This window comes from Oryzias melastigma, linkage group LG1 (genome assembly GCF_002922805.2).
Source record: "Oryzias melastigma strain HK-1 linkage group LG1, ASM292280v2, whole genome shotgun sequence".
Classification (NCBI taxonomy): Eukaryota; Metazoa; Chordata; class Actinopteri; order Beloniformes; family Adrianichthyidae; genus Oryzias; species Oryzias melastigma.
The window spans coordinates 14,271,797-14,292,731 of NC_050512.1; the positions used below are offsets into that span (position 1 = coordinate 14,271,797).

The following is a 20,935-nucleotide window of genomic DNA, read 5'->3' on the forward strand; positions in this document are numbered from 1 at the left end:
CAACAGAATCATACCAAACTCTCTCCACAGGTTTTCTGTGTGACTCATTAGAGCAGGTTGTAATATTTGCTCTCCCTGGGGGATTATACGTCTTTACGAGGATTACCCAGGCTGCCCAAATACTCCCCCTATGAGAGAGACACAGACACACATGGAGAGGCTCTCCATAAACCTTTATTCCTTCATTTAAAACTTGAATATAAAACTTGATAAGATTGAAATATATATATTTGGCATTTTTCTGTAATTCAAAGAACAAAACAAAAAGTAAAATGATCTTACACCCAAAAAACTTAGTTAGCTTATGTATTTTTTTGAACACACAAACTGTAAAGAATTTTACAACTTGGGGAATACTTTTTAACAATTCCCCCGAGTTACTTGATGGTAAAATGGTTTAGATTTATTTTCAATATGTACGATATCCCATCCATTTTTTGACACACTTTGTCCCCCTGAGGTCATGAGATTGCTGGAGCCTATCCCCAAACACATTATACATACAGGACGGATCACCTGTCTGTTGAGCGTTTTTTTTATAAAACTTGTATTTAGAATAATCTTAATTTTATATTTGCTAAATGTTTCTTGATATTAAGTACTTTCCACTACATTTTGAATAATAGAACGATAATATAAAACAATCATTATGTCATCTAAGTAAGACAGTTTTAAAGTAAATTGAAAGTATTTTAAATTAGACCCAACATCATAGATGGATTTAATCAATTATGTAGTATTTTTGCTAACTGCATTAGTGGACAGTATGCTTTGTGACTTTTGTGAGTTCAAAGAAGCCTTTTTTACTGTTTCAACTTCCCTTTTTGTCATCTCTTGATTAAAACACTGAGAAGTGTAATGGAATAAAAATAAACATTTTTTGTCTGATGGGCAATAAGAGCAAATATCTAACAGCTGCAGTTTACACAAACATTGAAAAAATGTAAATCAATATTCTAAAACAGGGAAACTGTGACTTATATATAATTTTAAGTGATCTTTAGAAGAAGGATGTAGAAGCATCATATTTTATTAAGAAAACTGTTTTACCCCCTGGTAGATCTAGAATTACCTGAAGATTTCACATAAATTTTTCCCAGATAAAACCAATATAGAAAGTATCTCTATCTCTATCTCTATCTATATATACAGTATATATATATATTTGTTTTAAATTGTTTATTCTTTTTTTTAGAAAGACACTTCTTCATTCATTGTTATTGAAAAAATAACTTTATTGACTGTTGCATTAGAACATCTGCCATACAGTATATGTTTCTACATATTTATAGATGTACAGATCATAGTAAACACTTATCTACAGATTTCTGAAGAAATATTTTAAATCAGTTTAAATCCAGATATTTTTTACACTAAGATCTCGGGAATGGATTTTTAATTTTGTGCATTTTTACAAAATTATGTTGAGTTTATTTTCTAATTCTGAGCTTCATGAGAGGGACAGAGCCGTGGAGGGGTTAGGTTAGGAGATAAAAGTGCCGTGACGTCTGAAGACTTTTGGGCGGACGCCTATGTGTGTTCACATGCTGATTGTGATCTGATGGGTCAGTTCATTGTCCACCGTTACACTGATAGCTGTCCTGTTGAAGGTCATCAGTGTTAATGAGCGCTGCAGCCAGCCAAAGCTTAATTACTCTTAAGACTCTTTATCTCTAATTGGTGAATGTAAAGCCTAATGTACCTTTATACACATGAAGAGAAACGCCCTCCCAATACACAACAAATCAACCTGCCTCACACCATCTGAGTCACAGGTAGAGGGAGGTGTCAAATATGTTCAATAGCTTTAGATTGTATTTCTGAGGCTTTCTCTCTTGCTTTGACGACAATTTGAGGGCTGACTATAGAGGGAGGAGTGATGGAAAGCTGAAAGGTCGAGGGTCAAACTCAACAGGGAGCGGCCTCTAACCCCCAGGATGGCACCAGTCAGAAGCTTCACGAGTCACAAGTCAGCGGCCTTGTTAAATCCTCACTCAGACGGCTTCCCTGCCACACAGGGTGGAGTTTGACTGAGTCTGTGAGCATCGTTTTCTTGAGAAATTAACTGGTTCAGCAGAAAATATAACTAGTGTTTCAAATAGCATACAGACAGTCTCTTTGATGGTCAGGGGTCCTGTCCACTCTGTACATCTATGGTCTTTTGGAGCGACCGTCCTGCTTGTTTCCCAGCTATTCCTGCAATAGTCGCAGAAATTCCTCATCAACTAGCTGGAAACAAGCTGGATGGTTTCTTATGAGAACCAGAACTGGAGTCCACTGGACATGTACTCTTGTCTATCAGATGTGTGAAGGTACGTGCATACTGGCACCACTTAATCCGGGTTCTTGAACACGTGATTAGACCTATATTGGACGAGCAAGGAGGGACATCTTTTTTTTTTTCGTCTACTGTTTACTAGCACATCCTGTACTTGGAAGTTAAAGTGGTGCCAATGAAAGACTTGGTGTCATATAATTCTGGATGGTATAAAATTATTATAAATATTCATTTCTTCTCAATGATCAATTTTTAAAACAGTTGGCACTTTACTGAATAAAAAAGGACGTCATCCATGTTTCACTACAGAATCTGAGTCCCAGATTGGTCAAAGTTTGACCTGGTTTAACTTTCAGCATGTGTTTTATACATAGAGACTAAAATGGTCTTCAAAATGTGCATAGGTGTTGCTCAAAAGCTGGAGTTTCAAAGCCCAAAATCTGAATTTACATAGACTTTCGATAAAAAGTCTACATAAACTTTTTAAAAAGAGGTATGAACACTGCTTTAGATTTTAAAGCTAGGAATCTAAAGTTACTTTTTTTGAGTGAAGAAATTTTTTTTAACTTAAAGTGGACAATAGCTATCTTCACAGAAATGACTAAGATCCTTTCAGGAAAGATGACAAAAAATGCATTTATCTTCTAACTTAAGACAACTGAAGTTTATCCAAAATGCAGCGTTGGTGCTTCCTTCACATACTTCCAGGTCAGTTTTTTAGGTGAAGTTGGGGCACTATTCTTTTACCTTTTTCTAACTTAAGGAATAATGTCCCAACTCCCTAACTTCTGTATGTTATCTGATTACATAATTTATTATGACTTCACGTAAAGCTCAAATTCAGATATGAAAAACTTTGTTTTAAAGTGTGAACATCAAGGAGGGAATAGTGCTGGGCAATGGTTTGACAGTCTCTGGATGAACAGAAAGTGGTCCTCAGTTTTTCTTTCGCAGGAACAGCTGGACAGAAGACATCCTCTGTGTTACGGATGATCACGGGGTTCGGTCCCTATAGGAGCAGGAGGTTAGAATTAAGGCCGTTTGGGTTTAAAATACATGGAAACTTGTGTTCTTGGATATTTATAGTTGTAGTTGGTCTCTGGTGAGAAAAACAGAAAACTCTAATGCTTGAACTTCAAATATTTCAAATGATTTTTAGATAGTTTATTGTCCTCTAAGGCTTGACATATTTTTAGTTTCTGAAAACAGATTTTTTTATTGTTGTATAAATATGTCATATTGGATTATGAAATGTGTTTTTGTATTTTCACAACCAGCAGTACAAAATATACCTAATACACGTACTTTTCCCGAAATAGACATCATTTATACAAGACAAAAAAGACTGTATATTAATGGATTTCTTCTGTCTGACTTCATCTGAGGTTTTTTTTAAACTGCTCGCAGTCTGAGTGTGTGAACATAAACAGAATCGTTAAAGTTCATGTTTATTATTTCATATCTTACAGCAGAAGACATCTATGTACCTGGATGAGAATGTCTTGGCTCGATGCAAACTGAAGCCAGACCAAAAAGGGAGAAAACCAGGAAAGCTATGATGATGAAGGTCAGCTCAAAGCCTGTGAATGGGAGATCCATCTACACAAAACCTAAAACAAAGAACATGGAAAGGGTGATATAAAACACAAAATAACCAATAATATAATTCATTTGTCTCCATCACCTTTATTTAATTTAGAAAAAGTGGGAATATACCAACGTGTGTCCACTAGGGGGCGATGTAGTGGTTACTCCTCGAATTTATTGGCCCACCTCTTATTTTAAAAGCAGCAATAGTTCTAATCAATACTGGTCTTTCTTCTTAGAAATGTTTTTTTTTCATGATAAAATAGTCTTTTTTATAGTCAATACATTCTGCTGAATACCTAAATAACACATTTACTGTTAAAAAAGTTCAGAAATATGCATTTGTGTCATTGTGAGAATTAAAAAAAACAGATATTATGACATACATTTGGCTTCAACTCAGGAATTTTGACATTTATCTTATCTTTATCTTAATTCATTTATTGACAAAGTATTAAAAGTTGACCATGAACTACCTCACATCACACAGTGATATCAGTAAGGGGAACACTAACGTAAAAGTTGTTCAGTCATTCGTTTTCTGCATGTAAAAAAGCAGCAGAATAAATAATAACTGCTTTTCATCAAGCTGAGGAACAAAGTCTTTATCCTTGATTATTTCTCTAGTTTTTATGACTTTTTACACCATAAACTTGAATTTCACTTAAATAACAACAGACATCATTGCAGTTTTGTTTTATTTCTACATTTTTTTCCTACTCTACATACTATAAAGAAACAAATCAAAAGGCGTGTGTTGTCTTAGACTTACTTTGGATCGGTCCCAAATGTGAACTTCAAAGTAAAAGTCCAAAAAATAACAAAATAAATAAAAAGAATAAGAAGGCATAAAAAATGAAGGACACCAATGGAAAGGTGCAGTGTAGTATTTTACATCCGGGTAGTAAGTTACTGTTTATCCTCATCTCAGTGCAAACACAGGTTCAAAGTTCATGCAGGAAGACTACTCATAAAGAAAACTCCAGGCTTTGGCCCACTCGCTCCTACGTGTCTTTAGAGGCTCACTCGGAGGAAAAGCTTCACTGTTGCCTTCTATTAGTCATCAGCTCCATCACACCAGCTGCTCCTCTGTGTGGGGTTTCATGCTAGTTTCTGTAGAACATAAAATAAACACTTTCTTTTAAAATAATTGTATTTTACATGATTAAAACAGGTCAAAGTTTGCTGAATTAGATTTTTTTTGCATGTATAAAAACACTAAATATGCCTTTCATTATGTTTCCGTCTTGTATTGAAAAAAAAGCATGGGGGTACATTGGTGGATGTTTGAGGTTTTACTGCTTAAAAAAAAAAAAAGATTCTGAAAAAAGAACAGTTTTTCAGGAAAACTTCCTATTTCAAAATAACACAAGTGGAAGTGAAACAATAAAACATTTTGCTAAATTGTCAAGATTCAACTACTTTTTTTCTGTCTTTTTTTAGAAATCGTTCGAAATCAGTCGGTAACGGAAAACAAGAACAATTTGGGTTTTGGTATATTATGTGCTTTAAAAAATTACAATAAGACATGTAAATGATTTACGAAGTACCTAATTCAGTTTTAAAGATTTCCCAAATATTTCAAAAATAAAAAAAAGAAACAAAAGCAAATTATGTTTTTAAAATTTAAGTAAGCAACTGACATTGGCTGAAAAATCATGGGCGATGGGAAAAATCATGAAAAAGCGAAAAAGAAGTATCCGCTGTTGTGTAATTTGAAGACATACTGTTAGGGTGCAGATATTCCTCATTGATCATCCCAGTCAGTGTGAAGAGGGCAAATACCAGAAGAGAGAACATGATAGTTAACACCTCAAGCTCAGTTAAAAGAGAGGCCATCTACTTTTAACCCGACGCAGCAGCTGGAAAAACAAACAAAGCCAAGACGTCAGCTTAATAGCCAGCTTTGTAAAGAAAGATCTTAGTTCAATACTCACCCGGTGATTTGCGAAAGGAGTTCAATTCAAACTGTGACACTTCACAAGACATCACAAAACGTGTTCAGTGTCTCGTCTTCCTGTATCTCACCCTTGCACAGAAAGAAAGAAGGCATGTGCTAACTTATACATCCCCTCTCAAGTTCAAGAGAGATCATATTTAACCTAATTATTGATGGGCGGTGTGGATGTAAGCGGACGCTATCAATGTAAGATTTCTGACCTCTCTTTGGCACGTTGCATTAAATAATTCTGAGTTTTTATGTTTGTTTGGTTTAAGGTTTGTTACTGGAACTATGAAAAGAGATCAACCTAAACGCTGTCATGTTATTATTTTTCTTTTCTCAATAAAAAATTGAAAAGTTGAGCGCTGGATTATCAAAAAATATGTTTTAATTTTCTGTTAGACCAAAAAATGGGGAACTACAGCAGCAAAGCCACAAAAGCTTATATGTGTGAAAAAAATGTGGGCAGGTCAACAAATGTATGTTCTCTGCAGAGGGGTTTGCAAAACCACAACTGCTGTTGCTGCTGTCGACACCAATTCCTAATCACTTAAAAACTATTTATTGCAGGACTATCTCATACCCTGGTTTTAAAATAATTTCGGACACCATGCTCACTACTTTTCTTTTGTTTTTTAAACGCCGGAGTGATGTCACTGATTTCACGAAGTACAAATCTAATCAATATGAAGATTTCAAGATGTCTATTTATGACTCCACTGTGTATTGTTGATGAAAATGTGGATGATTCAATACAAAATTATATTTAAACATGTTTTTTTGTGTCCACAAATTGCTAATTTGTGGACACAAAATGCCAATTAGTGCTCACATAACGCAATTTGTGTCCAATGCTAATAAAATACTAATTTGTGACCATGAAATACTTAAATGAGCTCACAAAATACTAAATATCGGCCAAAAACTAGTAATTTGAAATTACAATTGGCTTGGTTTTTCAATGTCATGTTCAGGGTTCCGAAAATGTTTGCCTGCAACATATGCATTTCTGCGAACAAAATGGTTATTTGTTATTTTACAAAATGCATACATTTGTACACAAAGTGCTTATTTGTGAGCACAAAAAAACTAATTTGTGGACACAAAATGCTAATGGCTACAAAGTGCTAATCTGAGTGCACAACAGGCAAATTTTGGCTCACAAAATGCTAATAAAAGGCTAATTTTGGGACTCAAAATTCTAAATTGTGGCTACGAAATGTTAATTTGTGGACACAAAATGCTAATCTGAGTGCATAAAATGTTAATTTGTTCACGCAAAATTCTAAGCAGTGCTACAAAATGCTAATTTGGGCAAAAAAAAACAACTAATTTATGGCTATAATTTGTTAATTTTATAGGACAATTAGGCTTTTTTTTCCTTTAATGTATACCACATGTCCAGGGCTCTGTAGAATCCTGCAAAAATGATTTAATAAATACATTTTTAAAAAATGCCAAAGGTCAATGTTCAAAAAAGTTTGCAGGTTGCTGACAAATGTCTTCAAAAATTTTGCTTGACATAAAGGGCAACTGTTATACATTAAATAAACAATTACAGCCATAAATAAAAATTCATCCTTGAAATTTTGATGAAGGACTTCTCCAGATTTACATTTAGTAAATTTAACTCCTAAATTTTCCGCTTTTATCAAACATAATCCCCCTGACCCGAGAAACTTTAAAATAGGATTACCACCTCTCCGCCCACACATGCTGGTGGGACTGTTCACACTTTATTTACAAATCTAAATTCATGTCCAGTCTGGCTTTGTATTAATGCATGTTCATCACTTCAACATAACATAGGAAAGGAGTAACTTTTTTTAAAAATATCAATCAACTTTTATAATATCAAAAAATGGTTAAAATGGAGAATGTGTGATTGGATGAGTGCCTTACATGTGCACAAGTTGTGTAAGCCTATTATCCAGACCATTGGTCAGAGGAGGAGATTGAGGTTAGTCTAAGCCCTAATCCTTGGGAACCTTATGTTTGTTGTACAGCAAATACAACCAAGTTCTTGCTCCGCCCCCTTTTAGGCACGCATGGCACATCAGTGCGTTTTTTCCCCTTTGCCTCCTTGTTTACCGCTTACGCACCTCAACTCTTCATCTTGTCTGTGTGGAGGAAGGGGGAGGAAGAGAAGGAAGCAGCGTACACTATTGAGTAGCTTCCCCCTCGTCTCCATGACAACCTCACACCCCACCATCTTCGGAGCAGTCATCCTGTTTCTACGGTGACCTGATCCCATTCCCTTGCTGTTGATGATCCGGATTGAGCCAACAAACAAGAGCAGTCTAGGAACGGAGCCTCGTCTGTCTGTGGATGGGACGGCAGATCCCACGCAGGGGCACAGATTGGAGGACAGGAAGGCTCTGAGAATGCTGCGGGAGTAGCACGAGAACGTTGCCTGGAAACAGCAGCATGCCAGTACAACAGATAACTGTGGTTCCGGCGAGGGAAACCGCAAGCAATGGCAAGAGCATTCCTCGCTCCAAAGACAAGAATGAGGTGAGTTTCTGACCTCCCGATTCTGCTTTAAAACCTCAGTAGTTTCTCTCAGCACCCCAGTTTAGTTGTGTTTCTGTTTTTTTATTTAAAATTAGAATTCCTGATTTTAGTGCAAGTGTTTTGTTTTAAGGAGGAAGTCCTTCCCTTTATTTTTTTTATCCTGCTCTTGGATTGAGGACAGGCCTGCACACGTTTTATTTTAAGTAGATAATCAAAGATCTTTGCATTGTTACATACTCTCTGACCTCGTTACTTATAAGATGAATCGAGTAAATATTAACATCCTAATAAATATTTACCCTTCTTTTGCTTTAATAAGACTGCAAAGGTTATTTTTTTAAAGTTCTAGGCTGCAAACTTATTGTAGAATTTTGTTGCCCTTTAAAAGCATCTATAGTAGGAAAAATATATGATACAATATTGACAAATGATTATTAGTGTGTATATTTCTGTTGTATCAAACCAATGGCATAAACACAAGATCATTTACTCACAGAGGGGTATAAATAACCCGTCTGCTTCATGATTTAACTCCTCATTGGTGCTCAGCATCTTAATAAGAACAAAAATGTGGTCAATTTTCCTTATGGTTGTTCTTTTTTTTCTTTTGCACTTTACAGTTCAAATAAATATACATAATGAAAAGGCTGGTTCAAACTGACACAGTTAGACTTGGTTAATATTGTAATGTCTGATGCAGTCGTTCTATTAGAAATGAGCTCTAAAGTTGGGTAAGTACACTATCATGAGTCAGATTTAGATGGTATTCCTATCAGCTGCACTGCCATTGTGTTGTTATCAAAGGTTTTTTTAAGTTTAAAAGTGTTTGGTCATTAAATTAATTAATCTTACATACTGTATATCTGCTACAGAATGACAGAATTATTCTTTTTTATTTTATTGTATTCTTTGTTACACTAGTTTGCATGGATTATCATACTACAGTGTGTAACAGTTGAGCTTTTTTTATTGTTGTTTTGGCTGTTTCGAAGACCCCTTTCTTCCATGATTGTTCTCAAAACAATCACTTACCTCTAACTATTTATATACCTGAGTCATTTCTTAAATGGAGGTCCAGCAGCAGCTATCTTTGCCAACAGTCACCAGGTGAGAGGTGATCAAAAATCACAGGCATTACCAGGTTTTTGACTGAAACTGCTTAACTTAGAAGTGTGTTATTTTTATTTAGATGCATTATTTTGCATGTTGCATACGATGTGTAGTTTTGGTAAGACTTGAGATGGAAAAAAATAAAGATGAAAGTAAGAGTTTGAAATGAAGTACACAAAGCAAGAGTATCACATAAATGATTACATTAAGTTAAGTTGGTGTTATTGGTAAAGAAAGTATAAAAATCCCTCTAAATGAGCTACACGGTCTCTTTAATTTCATAATTCATAGTTTTGGTCATTGAGATTTTGTTTATTAAATCAGAGAATGTCTGTACCTGCACAAAATGTTTTAGTTTTATTGTTTTTTATGTGTTCTTAAATCACCTACATTTATTTCTCTGTTTTTAAAAACTACAATTTACAAGATTTATGGAAAAAGGAGACTACTTTCATTTTCGGAATGATGAATTTTCCGGTTTTATGAGTTTTAAAAAGACATTTATAACCAGAAATGAAGACGTCAGTGATGTAAATTTGATAAATTAGGTAGTACCTGGGATCAAAATTGCTGCCAATGAAGAACAGTTGATGACAAATTACATATATGAATATGTTTTGATGATTCTCAAACCAAAGTTAAATGTAATGGTCCTGTATGGATAAAAAATAAAAGCACAATGTAGTGGAATGAAGGTCACTTCACAAATGAATATCATGCAGCTGCAGCTTTACAGTTGTGAGCCTATATGGGTTTTTGATTGTGTGCCAGAGAACGGAACCAAAATACATTCCTTAGTCAGTCACCAAATCCCCTCTGCAGAAACATGCACATGTGCTCGCACAGAGCCGCTGCAATCCGTCTCAGTATCAGCTGAGGAGCGGAGGCTCAGGTATGTCCCAGTAACGTCTTAGCTGTGAAACATTACTGTGTTCCTCCGCTGTGAGTGAAGGCCTGAGCAGTAAGTAGGTCTCTCGTTTGTAGATGTTTTATCTGTGATAGTTCTTTGGTGTTCGATTTGATACAGTCTGTGAAAACTGCAACTGGGAGGCGTGCATGAGTATTTAAATTTTATTCTACATTTTTATTTCAAGCATGTTCAATCAAATATAAAAAAGAAACATTTTAAAAGACAAAAGACACGAGAACCGAACATAAGCTTAAGATCTGCTTCCTGTAAAAGTAAATAATTTAGGTAAAATATATTTTGAGTTTGTTGCAAACAGTATTTTTGTTCTTTTTGTTTTGTTATCAATCACTCTTTCTTTCAAGCTCTGTGGTATGAATCATATAATTGTTCTGAAATGTTCCTTCCTGTCATCATTTCTCAAAAACTGCGTGGGAGTCTGTGTGAAAACCTGTCTGGGTGAACAATTAAGATTTCTGCAGAGAAAACAGGAAGAAAAAGTGGCGATTGGAACCACAGTAATCAGGATGAAATTGTATAAATCTGTGTTTGTGGTGAGTTGACAACAGCTGCATTGAGTTTAGAGGAGCACAAAGTCGACCAAAGATTGGTTGACCCAACTCTGTCAAGTGTAATATCAGCCTTTTATTTTGAAAGTCCTCTGCAAAACCTGGTAAAATTTTGATCTGTTTAAGTTTGGTGCAATGTTTGGGAAAAATCAACTGTCCTCTTCCACTGTTTAATCTTTTCAGGACAGCTGGGAGATGAGCGTTGATGAAAGACACACATTTGCATAAATCTGCTTCATGCAACACTTGAACACAACTGAAACTGGCCCTGCGCAAGTTTCAGTTGGAACATTTTATTCACAGCCAGGGTCATGACTCGGAAGTGGTGGATCTCTCCCACTAGACCAAACATCAGTAAAAACCCGCCAATCAGAATAAACGTGTGCCTTAAAACTCAGTACATGTGTCCGAACGCTTAAGCACGCGGCGGTGCTTTTGCTTTGACTCCAAGCACAACCACTGATTTAAACTTGCCAATTAGAAAATCCCTTGATCAGCTTATGTGTGGCGGGCTCCTACTTCTCAGCTCCTTCTTGTTTATTTTTAATGGTTTGCATGTTGTGTTCCAGCAAATTTATCACGGATAGAAGTTTGAAAAAAAAAACTTATATCAAAGTGTCTGGAAGCTGCTGATTGTAAACATGAGCTTTTGGGTTTTTCTAACTGTATTGTACTGGAGGACACTTTTTGCAGATGATACTTCTTTATATGTCAAGACCTGAAAGACAAAAGAAGAGTCAAAGCTTTCTGAGTGTAATTACATGGAAGTCATCAAAAATCCACTTAATGACATGAAAGAAAAATCTTGTTCAAAGACAAAGTCAGTAATTTGTCAAATTTTTCCCACATTGTGCATTTAATACTCGTGTTTTTCATGTCATTTGCAGTTTCAACATTGCTACTGTCATAATTAAATTACCAAGAATTCTTATTTTCAGAAAAGAAGTTCTGGTCACTTTTTTTTGCTATTGAAAAACTTTATTGATAAGATTGTTTTCTTGCAAGACAAAAAGTGATGATTTTTTTTTTACTTTATTAACATTCAGTTTATGTCACATGTAATTTCACCTTAATATGTTCCTATGTTTGAGTACAAGCTCCAAAGAAGCCTTCTAATATAAGCTTTTTTCCCTCTGTTAGGAGTCTCTTGTATGCAGGTAAAAAACCGAACTTGTTTTATTTATTGTAAGAAGAAAATGTGTCCATCCCAAAGCATGATATGACCTAATTGTTTTCCACTATATTAATCAGCAGATATTAAATCTGTGTATGTTTGTTAGACTAAAAAGCTCTGACTTTTGTTTCATTTTATTTTTTTCATTTCCATCAGGGGTTTGACCACATTAGTTTTAATAATTAATGCGTAGACTTCCTTATTTCACTCTATTACTGAGTTTGACCTTGTCTGCCCTCTAAAGCTGTCAATCCCAACTGGGGAGACATGTTCTTTTAGGCGTACTTGTGCACACAGAGGAGAAGACTCAAGCTACACACAAACCTAGAATTAAATCCAAGTCCTTAAAAAGTGTATTTAGCCCGTAGTGTTCACACTGGACATGCAGGGAGGGGCTTCTTCCTCTTTTTCTACTGTTTACTAGTGCATGTTCTCCACCAATAGTTGATAGAGGCTTGGTGTGAAATGTCAAAATGGTGCAGGTGATAAATTATTAAACGGTTGGCACTTCTGTGAATTTAAAGGGACGGCATCCATACGTCACTACCACATCCTAGTCCCTGATTGGTCAAAGTTTGACCTGGTTTAACTTTCATAGCATCCATTTGTACATGGAGACAGAAAATGGGCACAAAAACTTGCATAGCTTAATGTTTGCGCCAATTTACATAGTCTGGCTGCTTGAACGCACTTTGCCGAAGGCGGTGTGAAACACATTTTTAGAATATTACCCACATCAGAAAGTCAGATAACCTTGTTGTCCTTCAGTTGCTGTGAAAACCTGTGAGTGTGGCTGACTCAGCTCAGCCATAAACCCAGAACATTCGACTCAGACAGCTTCAACATCCCATTTCTGTCTTTTTAGACTCAGGAGAGTCTTCAGAAAGACTTACAGGCAAAAAACAAAAGCCAAAATTAAAAACAAGAAGCTATGGAAGACTCCATTTATTAGGGGTTAACCACAAACCAGCCAGTCTGCTTTGGCCTCAATGTTTCCTGGCTTGCACTATTTAGGGTCACTGCATCTAAATAGAACCAGAACATTAAAAAATTATCTTTTTGAACATTAGCAAAATCTAAATCTGAGCTTAATACAAAAAACATTTGCAAAACAGCTACAATAGATTTTTTTTCTATTTGTTTTTAGGAATTCAACTTGTATCAGTGAAATAAAATGTAATATTTAGTCATCTGTGCATAATTTGAGCATTTTTTATGGGAAGCAAGCATGGCATAAATAAAAGTATGTCAAAATACTGCAGATTTACTGAATAAATGAAAAACTATGGCAACAAGAAGTACTTAACCAACACGCACTCCAGACAGAAAATAATCTGTTGTCTAACTGATGACGTAGGAGTTGCCTGGTGATGTGGAAGACCAAAATCCTTCTGTTGTTACAAAGACGATTTTCCAGCTTTTACCCTTGTATGATCCGTGGTATTACAGAAGATAAAACTCTTGGAGGTTTTTGGGAAAGTTTTCCAGATTTTGAGCTCATCAAATTTTTATTTTTTTATTTCAAGATTTCATTTAAACTTACGACCAAAAAAAAAAGTAATATTACAAAATTTGGAGATTTAAAGTAAAAAAATGACGACTTTTTATTCATAAATTTAGGAATTTTTTTCACGTAAATATATTACTTTTATTCTCATACATTTATATGTTTCAAAGTTGAAAAATTACAACTTTTAAAGTCATGGAATCACAACTTTAAAAAAGGTAAATTTACAAGGAAAAAGTCATAAATTTAACTTTCTCCTGCACATTTAGCCTTTTTCTTCTAAATTTATAACTTTTTTCCCGTACATCTATGTGTTTTAAAGTCATAGCTTTACAACCTTAAAAATATTAGATTTACATTACAAGAAGAAAATCATAAATTTATCCTATGATTTTTTAAAGTCATAAACATACGACTTTATTTTCGTAATTTGACAGTTTTCTTGTAGATTTACAACTTTTAAGTCTTAACTTTTTACTTGCAAAAAAGGCCCTAATACTCCATTATATAAACTTTATTTTCATAAAAGAAAAAAAATAGTTAAATTAATTTAATATCAATATAATTTGTTTAGACACTTCAAGCAGAGTTGTTCTCTTTTTTTAGATGTACTCATGCTTTTGTGATTAGGGACACAAGATTTAATTTAAGTTATTTTTTAGGCTGAGAGACAGAGAATATAATTTTTTAAGGCTATTAGAGCTCTTCAGAGTGTGTTTACAAATGTCAGATTCAGCCTGTGTCAGTATAAAAGTTATATTTTTAACATAGTTTATTATCTTTCATCATTTTTGCATTTATTCTCTAGTTTTACCAGGACAGCTGTCACTAAATGTGATTTAAAAAATAAAAAGTTTTTTTTAAATTGGTTCATTCAATCGTCAAAATCCTGCACCCACATAGTTAAGTTCGAAGTCTAACAGATGAGGTGATCAGCAGTCTGGGAGGTTCTTGTGATAAAGTAACTTAAGTTGACTTTAAATAGCAACACATTGCAGAGCAGCATTGTGTTCGTGTCGCAGGATAACCAGGTAATAGGATTGCTGGCCTCAGCTCAGGTCACAGTGAAATAGAAAGAACATGTGACCTTTGATGCTGCATTAAATACAGCACTGTAAAGCACTGAAAACCACACAAGAGATGCATACAAACTTGTTAGTTTGTATAACTTGCTAAATTCGATCCATCTATCTATCTACATGTCCACATTTGTCATTAATTCTTTTCATTTTTGCTCCGATATAGCTTTTTTCTTTAAAAGTCCAGCTACTGTAAGGGATCATTACCTGTTTCTGTCTGTTTCTTAATGCTTTTGTGCCTTTCTGTCTGCCTGTAGGGGAGGAAAGTACCAGGGCGCTCAGGGAGTCGACACAGCAACATCTCCAAGGTAACGGTCATGTGTCAGAGCATAGAACACAGTTTAATATCTGGGGCACATTTTCAGGTGAAAAAACACCACAATGCCATACACTAGATATAATATGAGGATACTTCCTAGCAAAGCATGAATAAGCAACACAGAGATTAATGTATGTGCATAAACATTCACATATTTTTTTTATATGAAGCTAAACACAAAATCCTCAAACAAAAGCGAATCAGTCTCACTTTTGATAAAAGTTTTCTTATTTTTTCCACATTCATACCAACAAAAAATGTGTTTCTGAATATATGTACTCTTTAAATCTTAACAAAATATTATTCTTTTAGAAGATTAGAAAATATAATTCAACACAATTTTTACTCATAAAATGAGTCTGGAGGAAATCAACAGAAATGTTGGGACTTTTTCATAATTCGGTCAGTGTAAATAACCATGCATGTTTGACTGAAGCTGTAAAACAGTGAAGAGCTGTTTGCAGACTCACCACAGACTAATTGTTTGGGTTATTTTGCCCCCTATTGGCAAAAGACTATAACACATCAGATTAGTTGGCAGTAACTTAGTCAAAAGTAATCAACCAATAAAATGGTTACTCTTTAATCAGATTTTTGAAAAAACTATAAACATTTTTTTAAATAAAGAAAAAAGGTTACATAGATTTAGTATAAGTTTTTATAATTATTAGATATAATATTGCTTCCAGATAATTCTAGCTGTATAACCTGGAAACTGTGTTGCATGCAGAATTCCCAAAATGCTTAGAGAAAGGGAATGAATTGATAGGAATAACAATAACTCTTATGCTGACTATTTTTCTTCTTTGAGTTGCAGCTTAGAAGGAGCAAACTGTCCTCCTCCACCTAACTCTAACCTCTGCATCCTCCTCCCTCACACCAACCACTCTCTGTCCTCCTTCACTACATCCATGAAATGAAAAAACAGATCCCTCAGAAATATATCAAACATTCTTACCGTAACCAGATTATCTTAAAATAAGTGAAAAATCTACAAAGGGGATGATAACTCTTATTTTAAGAAGAAAACAATTCTAGTCACTAAGTTATGTTTTGGCAAACTAAAATTATTTTGCTATTGAAAAAACTTTTTGATAAGATTATTTTTTAAGATTCCGGTATTGCAGTGTGAACCTCATTTTTACTCTTCCTCGTTGATGCTTCATAATTTTATAAAACATGGAAAAAATGCACATGTGGATGATGAACCATAAAGAAGGAAAATAACTTTGTAGGTTTAGGTTCTCATTTATCATTGAGTCATGTCATCTGGACTTAAAACCTTCATGTTTCACCTCTCATGTCAATGGATTCACCAGTTTGATAAATCAACTTTAAGACAACTGTCAGTCTGATTTCTGTGTTTCATGTTTTGTCATTTTCTGAATCAGGCTGATAACTCATCAACGCTGGAGCTAAAAAGTGAATGTTGTTTGTTTCAGGCGAGCAACTCAACAGCTGGAGTCACTTCAGTTTCGAGAACATCAACAACAGCATCGACTCAGGACATATGCAGGTAAGAGAGCTCTTTGTTCACAGTGCTATAGAAGAAGACACATTTGTGTTTATAGAGAATCTGCGGAAATCTAAAAGGGAAACAGTTATCTCTCAAGACCATTCAAGCAGGAAAGCTTTTCTCAGCTGTTGTTAACCACAATTTAAAGCTTGTTCTCTTGTGAGGGGCAGACTGAATCGGTACGGGCATCATAAAACAGGCAGTAAAATGATAAGATCTACCCACAGAGCAGGAAAAAGAACACGCAGAAATAGACGTTTGCAGTTTATGAACCTCAGGTGGCATAGCTACCACGCTGATGGGCTTTTAGCTTCACTATTAACCCTGTGGAGCTCCCTGCATCAAATAATTAAGAGAACAGAGTTTTTTTAATTAATATTCTTTGTTTAAATCCACATATTGCATAAATTGCAATATTTTTAATGCTATCCTAGGCATGTTTACGTTGGAAGTTTGGTCATCTAGAACCCCACAAGACAGAGAGCTGAACTTCTTTTTTCAAGGACTTTTTTTAAATCGTGACTGGTGTCTGTGGCAGACATAAAACCCTCTCCATTTGTCATGGGAGGGACATCACACATCAATATAAGGGTAGGGTCATCAGGACCCCATAAGAGAGCACAAGAGTTAATGAGATATAAAGATGAAATATTTGTGATTTGGTAAGTTTTTGCTCACAGAAATGTCAGTTTGAGAGGGAAAAAATAACTGTTTGATAAAGAATTAATTTTCAACAGATTTTGCATTATTTTAAGATAGCAAGTAGTCATTTAAAAAAAAATGAATGCCAATAGATGAGTTATTCTCTCCATAAAATTGGGAAAATTAGGAAAACGTTTTCCTGTCATAAGCAGGAAAAACAAGCAGGAAAAACCCCTCTACTGCCCCTAGTGGAATGATGAAGAACTGCAGGGCAGAAAACAGACCAAGGTATTGGTAGGGGGAGGTGTCCCCCAAAATGTGATAGCTTTCAAAAATCTAAAATTAACTAAATAAAAAGAAATAATTAATTATAAAAAGAAAAATCAATGCAGCCATAGGTCATAAACTAGTGTCCTGCCTGTGTCAGGGAGGGCATTCAATAAAAAACTACAGATACAGATAGATGAACTGATATTACAATAACATGGAATTCTGGGCTCAGACACCTCAAACTCAGCACAACCAGACTGCACCCCACAGTGGGGCTGGTTAAATCTTGTCCTGTCCACAATAACTTTTTAAAGACATTTTTTATAATGCTAATGATATAGGAGTCTCAGAAATGTTTGTATCAAGTATGACATGAATGGTTAAATAGGGTTACATTTTTAACCCTATATTACCAATAGCTTATATATGACCTATGACCTTTAGCTTATAGTCCATGACTATCATAGAGATGTTCAGATGATCATTCATGATTTTCAACTTATTCCATATTTTTACATTTCTTTCTTTTCCATAATTTTTTACTCTCACTATTTTGTCCATCTGCTGTCTTTTTAGGCAATTTAATACACAGAACGCAACAGCAACTGCTTTGCTTTTCCATCTTGTCTTGCCTTTTGTCACTCATTGTCATCTGCATGTGTTTGTGTGTACGTCCAGCTCTGGCCAGCTGATCAGCTTACAGGAGGATGCTTCTGAGTTGAACAGACTCAACAAGAACAGAAAAACTACCTCTGCCATGACAGTCACCAGCACAGCTCTGAGCTCGGCAGCTCAGGGTCAGAAAAGGCCAACCAAGAGGCGCCACCGCCGCAAGAGAAGCAGCTGCACCACCCTAGATTGTGTAGAGGCCAACTCCAAACAGGAGCAGAGCGACCGCAGCCTCAGCTCTGACCGCAGTGAGCTGGGCGAGAAGAGGGAGCGTTCCTTCAGGAACCGCAGGGAGCTCCCGCCCCGCCTCCGCTGCTCAGGTGCCCAGGAGTCCGACTCGTCCTCCGAGGATGAGACGTGTCGTGAGACCCGCAGCTGGAGCAAGGAGAAGGCCAGGAGAGCGCGCCGCCGCAGTGTGAGCAGCCGCGAGAGGGAAGCAGCCAACGGGCACAAGGAGGACAAAGCAGAGACAATGGAGTTGCAGTCGGTAGACTCGGACGAAGGGAAGGAGAATCAGCCTCTGGTGGAGAGCGATGGCCTTAAGAAGCGCCACAGCATCATGGGCTCAGTAAAGAGAGACGCTCATGTGTCACAGAAGGAGAGGTCAAGGAGCAAAGAAAACGAGAAAAGTCGCAAATCACGCAGCCCGAGAGGCAGCTCGTCTTTGGGAGAGGGCGGAGAGGAACTCATCACCAAGAAATACCAGGAAAGAGGGTCAGGGGACGGGGACATGTCCGTGCCCACCCCTCAGAAACACTGTGGGGTGAACGGGGGCATGCCTCGACCCTGCTCAGAAGACTCTGAGCTGGAGGTCTGCAGGTCAGTGTGCATTGCACCTTCAGCCAGTCCAAGGGTCTGCAACTTTAACACCAAAAGAGCCATTTGGGCCAGTTTCTCACTGACCAAAACCTGGAAAGAGCTGCAAAGACCCACTTTACTGTTTAGGAAAATTATGTTTTTGTGATCATCAAGTCATTCTGTCTTTCTGTCATTAAGTCAATTAAATATAGTAAAAAACATATAGTTGAATATATTTTTTCTATTTAACAATTTAAACTTTAAATTTTGACAGAAGCACAAGTTCCTTTCAAAATAAAATACACCCTCTGTCAAACATGTAGCAGATTGACAGAAATAAAGCTTCAAGAAAGGCAAGCTTTACATTTTCTATCATTATGTTCTCTATTTTTCACAAAAAAATATAAACAAGATAACATTGGTGTAATTTTTTCAAATCTGTAAACAAACACAATTATATCTGTCATGTAAAAAAACTCAACATAAATAGCAATTCTAAATAAATAACCAAACTACAAACAAGTTATGTATTTTTTTTTAGTATTTTTCTTTAAAGCCAAAGTAGAGGAATAAAAGAGCTGGATGTGAACCACTCAAATAAAACACAGAGCTGCTACACTGAAAAACTGAATCTTAAGAAAGCAAAATGACCCTTGTTTAAAAAAAAGACATTTCCTTTTTCCCAAGAAAAATAATGTGATCAAAAAAGTTTTTTAATAGCAAAATAATCTTAATTTCGTACTTTAAACACTATATATTTCTTAAAAACAGGAATGTATTTACTCATTTAGCTAAACTTTTTTCAAGTTTTAAGATTTTTACACTTATTTCTAGGGGGCTGTTTTTGCATTAATCATTGGGTGCTGCAGTGGCATTTCTCATCACATTTGTGCATTTTGTTTGTGTTCAGGATTTGCCACTGTGAAGGGGATGACGAGTTCCCGCTGATCATGCCATGCCGCTGCACGGGGAGCCTTAGCTTCGTCCATCAGGGCTGTCTCAACCAGTGGATCAAATCCTCCGACACCCGCTGCTGCGAACTCTGCAAGTTTGATTTCATCATGGAGACCAAGCTCAAGCCGTTAAACAAGGTGCACACACATACCCAGTACTTAAAAAAAACCTTTCAGGTGCAGCTTCACTGCACTTCAACGATCTGGTCTCACCTCTGTTCCAGTGGGAGAAGCTGCACATGTCGAAGAGCGAGAGGAGGAAAATCTTCTGTTCAGTCTTGTTCCACCTGATTGCCATACTGTGCATGCTGTGGTCTGTCTACATTCTGGTGAAAAGAACCACTGAAGAGATCAAACTTGGGAAGAACGGTGAGCCTTTCACTATCTCTGTCCACTCACAGAGCAGAGGCATGCAGTGACACAACTTTTAAAACAGGATTTGATGATAAAGCAGAAAGATTGCTGTGGTTTCCTTCACAGTCACCGCTGTTTTGTCAGCTTGGTTCACTGTGGTTTAAACATACAAAATGGAAGACAATTTAATATCAGTCTTTGAAACTGTGACAATTACTGAAAATTATTTTATGTCAGAAACAGAAACACTATTAATAACTGGTAATCGACAGTAGCTAAGCACCTTACAGAACAGCTGCTGTTTCCTGCATGTCAGTCTTTACACCTGCATGACTCTGCCTGTGCCATTCTGATGTTCATTTGCAGTTACGTGTTTTCTTAAAATCTAGTTTGACTAAGTATGCAGTACCAGTCAAATGTTTGAACAGGAAATTTGATGTGAAAAAATAAAGAAATAAACGTTTGACTGGAACTGTTGTCATCCTTTGGTGGTGGTCCAGTGCGGTGGTGGTCGTGTGTAGACTTTCCTTCTGCTCTTTAGACATCCTTTTTCACACACAATACATTCACCTCACACATGTAGAAAATTATTTGTAGCCCAACGGGTATTTTTTAAAAATGTTTGTCCCTGGATAAGTGGCACATTTGTTTAAAAAACAAAACAAAATAAAGTTAACAAAAATATGGTAAATAAAATGAAAATCATAAATATTGTAAAAGGGTAAAAATGCAATGTAAATATAAATG

At 35.9% G+C, this 20,935-nt stretch overlaps 1 protein-coding gene across 3 annotated transcripts in view; it reads left to right on the forward strand.

The window, feature by feature from the left end:
- Positions 1 to 7,723: 7,723 nt before the first annotated feature.
- Positions 7,724 to 20,935, forward strand: part of march1 (membrane-associated ring finger (C3HC4) 1) — a 17,785-nt gene continuing 4,573 nt past the window's right edge. Inside the window, exons 1-6 of one of the 3 annotated variants that reach the window (XM_024259717.2) lie at positions 7,724 to 8,321; positions 14,925 to 14,975; positions 16,429 to 16,502; positions 18,093 to 18,902; positions 19,792 to 19,972; positions 20,059 to 20,203. In XM_024259717.2, coding sequence (XP_024115485.1) covers positions 8,235 to 8,321; positions 14,925 to 14,975; positions 16,429 to 16,502; positions 18,093 to 18,902; positions 19,792 to 19,972; positions 20,059 to 20,203 — 1,348 coding nt within the window. In that variant the 5' untranslated portion in view covers positions 7,724 to 8,234. Of the gene's footprint in view, positions 8,322 to 10,303; positions 10,393 to 14,924; positions 14,976 to 16,428; positions 16,503 to 18,092; positions 18,903 to 19,791; positions 19,973 to 20,058; positions 20,204 to 20,935 lie in introns of those variants that run through there. The other 2 variants (XM_036212126.1, XM_024259718.1) reach the window with 2 other exon arrangements.